Here is a 6,000-nt window from a genome sequence, read left to right as displayed (position 1 = left end):
TGTGAGAGAACAAAGACCACAGACGAGGCCACTGTGAGCCTCCAAATACTACCCCAGGATTTCAGGTAGATTTGTTCCCGACAGCCCCAGGAGACACGTGAGTGAGCAGCCCGTTGTGGCACAGTGGCAGAAGCAGTGGCCCACTTCTGAAAAAGGACGTGAGTCTTCCAACTCAACTCTTCTATTTTGACGGAGTTGAGGTCCAGAGGTCAAGTGCTCTCCAACACCTCTGAGAATCACATCAGTTGGATGGTCTGAGGTACACGGCCTAATCTCAGAGCAAAAGAAACTCTGCCCTGAGCACCTCTCTTCCCCATATGTCTGGAAGAATGCTGCGCTAGTACGGCTCGTGTGGTGAAGCCTCAAGTATGGAGTCCGTCTCTAGCTCACTGGGAGAGAGAAGGAAGCACCAAGGCCTGGCTGCAGGGATGCAGTGGATCCCCCAAGATGGAAGCGCTAAGAAAGGTCAGTTTCCTAGCCCCTGGGACCTCATCAAAGTCACTAGGCCAAGTGACTGGCAGCTTCTGTGGGACCCAGCAGAAGCCTTCCAGTAGACATGGCTAATGCCCGATGAGGTCACTGGGGAGAGATGGATACAGCAGCACCAAGAAGGAATACTTCCAGGAAGCTGGCAGTTACCACTACTTTAGGCAAAGCAGGAGGGAAGGAGAGGGCGGGCCCACTCTCCACCTTTTCTACTCTTGAGCAACACCATAACCTTTCAAGGAGAGAGAGAAGTATCTGAATTGACAAATGGCATCAGGAAAACTTCCAAATACTAACAGTTTGAACCAGGGATTTGTACAGAGAAAGGATTAGGGCCCTGGTGCCTGCCCACCGCTCCTTCCAACATCATTCCTGTGCCTCAGCCAGCGCCACATAGGAGCAGTGAAGAAAGAGCAGCCCAGAACTCAGCCATCTGAGGTACCCTCACTTCTTCATCCATGCACTGGAGATTGGGTCCAGGGGGTGGAGAAGGACCCCGAAGCAAAGCAGAGTGGGCAGGCGGCGCACGGAGGGTATGCCAAGGAGCCACAGGCAGCCCCCACAAACGGCAATTAATCAATCTGGAGAATTAGCAGACACAAAAGGAAAGGAGGAGCCAACGGGCCGCGGGGGAGCAGTGCTCTGAGTTCAGAGCCAAGAGGGGTATAAATAGAGCTGTGGCAGCTTGGTGCTCAGCACAGGTGGCTACCGAACAGGAGGGCCTTTGGCTGCAGGGCTCCTAGCCCTGGCTGGACCAGAAGAGACCGACGCATGACCACACGAACGGGGCTGTACACCAGGCCTGCCTGTCAGCCCCGCGGCTAAACCACCACTACTTGTATGGTGAGTGCCAAACTGCAGAAGAAAGGAAGATGTCAGTCTGGCCTTGAGCCTGACCCAGCAAGCAGGCAATAAAGGCTTGGGTTTAGTTCAGGGGTAACTTGTTGCTAACCCCCGCAAGCAGGGAGCTAGGAATCATGGCAAGGCCCCATTTCTGCTCTAGATGGTAAAGGTTAGAACAATGGTGAAGTCAGCTGAGAGGCATGAATCCTGCTTCAGCTGGAATGATCTCCTCCCAAGACAGACATGAGGGCACCCACCAGCCCACAGCCCGCCCTGCTCACCAAGCTCAGCTGTTCAGTACCTCCCTCAGTCCTTCACCGAGCACAGGGAGAAACAGCACTTTGCTTCAATGTACATATATATACACATAGAGAAACCCACCAACTACACACAAGTGTATTTGTATCTATATCTATATATATGTGGAGTTTGGAGGACAGGATGTAATTCTAACCCCCTCCCAGGACTTGGAAAACGGAAACAAACGCAGAGTAGGAAAAGCCATTGATTTCCTCTTCTTCACTTCCTAAGACATTTGAAGAGGTGAGAAGAATCTAGTAAAGTGGGAGAGACAGTGTTGAGGCAGATGTTCGCTGTCCTCACACACTCCCAACTGACCCACAGGTAAAAGCTCTTCCCCCAGTCCTCTATCCTGCGGGCAAGGATAGCCAGCGAGATCGTGAGGGAGAGGCCCACTGGCAGGAGGGAACACACATAGGACAAGGGCCTGAGCCATCCCATGATGGGCAGAGGAGGACAAGGCCCTGTACAGTGGTCCCTCTCTGCCCCCTTAGCCTAGCACCCCTCCCTGGGGACACTTAGAGAGACGTCAAGTCATAGCAGAGTAGCGTGGCCTGGGTCATCATGATCCACGCTGTTGAGGATCGCCGTCTGGTCTTCTGGAAGCTGACGGTGGTACAAGTCCGAAAGCCGGGCAAAGGGGTCAGGACGAGAGTGTCTCTTCTTCTTTCGGAGGCAGACAGCTTCGTCGGGCCACAGAACCTGAGAGTTGGGAAGCTGCTGAGCCTGGGAGGCAGAACCGTCTACAGAGAAGGAGACAGACACACAAAAGGAAGAGGCATGAAAAGGTAGGTCAGATCCTCACACACTCCATGCATCTCCCAGGGCTGACGTCCAAGTTGCCACTGAAACCGAGGGAGCACCTGTGTGTGTGTGCGGCTCTGAGACCAAACCGCCACAGAGAACCTTCTCTTTCCCCACTGGAGCAACCAGCAACCCAGCCTTGAGTCCACGAAGTAAGGTAGGTACTTTCCCTTCTATGAACTCTTGGACCTCAAGGATCAAGCTGTTTCAGCCATCAGTCTACAAATGTCTGCTGCGCTGTGCTCTCCTGTGCCTCTTGGATACCAGTTGTCCTCCGAGGTGGCAGGAAGCAGGGCTTCACTATATCTTTACCATCTACGCCAAACAATGACAGACACTACACGAGACTTGAGACTTCAATCATGAGCGACAGTCAGGCCCGCACACCTCTACCACTGCCAGGGCCGTTCCTCTGCCTCATGGCCCTTCTGAGGATACGGTGGAGAGGTTTTGTTCTCTAGATTCTACTTCAGCAGGGCGGTAGGGAGGAAGAGACAAACGGTCAAGACTTGAAAGACACAGAAACTGGATTCTTAGGTGTTGCAAGTACAATAGCAAAGAAAGATGTAATAGGAATGTGGCAACGGCCAGGGCCCTGCTTCTGTTTCCCCAAGTGTTAATATCTGGCTGGAGTCTTGAACCAGGAGTCTTCCCCAGAGAGCAATGAAAATGGCTACCATCATAAGAACAGCCAGTGCAGAAACCCGAAGTTGAGAGCGGGTGTAAGCCAGTATAGCGGTGCATGCTATATATATATATATATACTTGGAAGACTGAGGCAATAGGATTAGGAGTTTGAGGCCACTGGGCTATAGAGTGGGACCCTGCCTTTTAAAAAGGAAAAGGAGGAGGAACAAGGAAGAACAAGAAGAAGGAGGAAGAGGAAGAAGAGGAGGAAAAGAAGCCGAAGCAGAAGAGGAGGAGGAGGAGGAGGAGGAGGAAGAAGAAGAAGAAGAAGAAGAAGAAGAAGAAGAAGAAGAAGAAGAACCAACAGTATGCTCTAGAGAGAGTTTAAAACTTCTAGAGAGAGTTTAAAACTTCTACTTGATTCAAGGAAAAGCTTCTAGAAGATTTTTGTGTGAGTGTGTGTGTGTGTGTGTGTGTGTGTGTGTGTGTACATGTGTGTCTGTACACACACATGTTAAAAAAAAAAAGAGCTAGAGCTCACTCAGGTGGAAGCGAGAGGATTGAAAGTTCAAGGCCAGACCTGGCTAGTTTCAGGACAGCCTGAACTGTACAGTGAGATCTTGTCTCAAAACAGTAACAAAAATAATTTTCTTTTTCACTGCTTCAGTATTCCCATTCACAGACTGACAGGAAACCAGCCAACCCCAAAGGCAAAGTGATCAATGAGCGAGGGCTATCTCCCTAGGTAAGGTTCAGGGTGTCACCTCTATGGGATACTGTAAGAATGTAGATGGAGCAGGAGGGCAACTGCCAGGTACTGCACCAGTCCAAAAAGGAGAGGAAGGGACTGGAGTTTCCATTTTTGCAGTGAGGACAACCAAAGAAGGTCAGAAACATCGCAAAGGTTGACCCAACACACCTCACCCAAAGGATCAGATGGGAGCCATGAGGGCAAAAGAGTCCAGGGAGAAGCTGAGCATAAATGCAGCCTTTACACACTGAAGGGAACTGGAAGAGGTTCAATGGCCAACCGGAAATATAAGATGTCAGAGAAGGTGTCAGAGAAGACACCTGGGCTAAAGGCAGACACCAGAGAGCTATTAACACAAAGCAGGCACAAGAGAGAACATGTGCAGCTGATGTGGCTTATTTTACAATAATTAGGTGACATTTATTTATTGAAATGGACAGTTGTGCACTTCACAACAATATTTTAATGGAGAACAGGTCACATATTCAATGACAGTCCCATAGACTGTATTACATAGTGACTGTCGGGTTAATATAGGCATAGTCTGTGATGGTCACACAGTACCCAAATCATTAACAGTGCATTTCTCAGAATGTATTCCTATCACTAAATGACGAACACACCCACACACAAAAGGAATATATATGTATGTATGTTGTGTATATGTTTAAATTGAATGAGTTTAAGTTCAGCTTTCGATTCAATCCTGACCCAAGCCTCAGAAAATTCATTTTTGCTGAACATGGCAGCACACACCTGTAATCCTAGCTACCAAAGGGTTGCAAGAAGACCAAAAGTTCAGGGCCAGCCTAGGCTACACAGCTAGTTTCAGGCCAGCCTGAGCTATCTAACCAGACTCCGTCTCAAGTATTGCCATCAACAAACTGATAGGAAACTGGCCACATCCAAAGGCTAAGTCATCAATGAGTTCTTGGCCTCTCTGGGACCTTTTCCCACACCTGGCTTATTAAGACAGTTACTCTATAGTAGTCATCAAAGATATGCAAAGAAACTGCTGAACATTCTTCCTGGACAGCCTGTCATAACATTCCTATAAGCATTGACACAAAGAGAATATCTAATAAACATCAACTGCTTTTCTAAATGAACGATCAATTCTTTTTGCACTATTTCACAAGCTACCCATCACTGCTGGATATGCATCAACTATATTTCAGTGGAAGTGCCCTTTAGGAGACAATGGGATTTCACTCTCTCTTCTTGGAAAAGGTTAGTCAACACAGAGACTGGCCCATGCCACATGACCCTAAGCTCTAGCACGCCTGCCCTGTGTTCAACTAGAGGGCTTGATACAGTGACGGAGAATCGTACAAGGAGACAGGGATAACAGCAAGGTGTGCTGCAGAATGGGAAAGAATAGGACACTACTTACGTTGCTCAAAAAACACACTGAAACACTATGGTGCACTTTCTAAAGCTGTGAATACAGAAAAGTCTCTATAGGCACACATACTCTCAGAGCAATGGCTCCCCAGGTGGGAGGAAATGAACGGGGAAGGGAAGGCAATCAGATACCTTTCTTGTGTTTTTATATGAAAATCATGGGTGCATTATTGAAAACGAACGTTTAAAAGGAAATCAAGAACAAGAGAAGCTGGCTTCACTTCTAGAGAACACCCAAGGTTGGGATCCTGGGCCCACAATCCTCGTCAAATGGGACAAGCACGGTGGAAAGAGGAGCGGTACTTCCCACCATTTACCGGATCGTTTCTTTGACTTCGAAGAGCCCTTGGATGACTTTTTGGGCTTCTTTATCCGTTGGTATCTCAGAGCCTCCAGCCTCTCAGGCACAGCAGCGTTCCCGGATGCAGGTGGAAGTATTCTGCAAGGAACAATTAGAGAGGCACAGGTCAGCTCCCAGAAAGGAGCCTTTGAAGAGGGCTGGAAGAAAGCCAAAAGGCTGCCCATTGAAGGATGGAGCACAGGGATGGAGTCCGGGCTGTCCACGATCATTCCCGGACACTTGCCTTCCTACTGCTCCTGGAAAGGAGAAAACCCGATAGAAAGCTCCAGCAGCAGGAGGCCTAGCTCAGGTGGAAAGCAACCTGTGGAGCAATCGGAAGACCCTAGGAAAGGAGAGAGAGACTTTAATGTAAGCCCACCACACATCACTTAGGCTGGGATAAGCAAGTGCCAGAGAAGAGTCGGTTCCTAGAACTCACCATCAT

General features: G+C 49.0%; 1 protein-coding gene across 2 annotated transcripts in view; it reads right to left on the bottom strand.

Annotated features, from left to right (window-relative positions):
• Nucleotides 1-716: 716 nt before the first annotated feature.
• The window catches only part of Igsf9b (immunoglobulin superfamily member 9B), a 46,213-nt gene continuing 40,929 nt past the window's right edge, over nt 717-6,000 (bottom strand). For both annotated transcript variants that reach the window (XM_059267546.1, XM_059267547.1), the window contains exons 19-20: nt 5,533-5,654; nt 717-2,372 (exon numbers count right to left, since the gene is read on the bottom strand). In XM_059267546.1, the coding sequence (XP_059123529.1) occupies nt 2,164-2,372; nt 5,533-5,654 (331 nt within the window). In that variant the 3' untranslated portion in view covers nt 717-2,163. The remainder of the gene's footprint in view (nt 2,373-5,532; nt 5,655-6,000) is intronic.

The sequence above is a fragment of the Peromyscus eremicus genome, chromosome 7 (assembly GCF_949786415.1).
Source record: "Peromyscus eremicus chromosome 7, PerEre_H2_v1, whole genome shotgun sequence".
In the NCBI taxonomy this organism is placed as follows: domain Eukaryota; kingdom Metazoa; phylum Chordata; class Mammalia; order Rodentia; family Cricetidae; genus Peromyscus; species Peromyscus eremicus.
The sequence above is the reverse complement of the archived record's forward strand: the minus strand, read 5'-3'. Positions and strand labels throughout refer to the sequence as shown.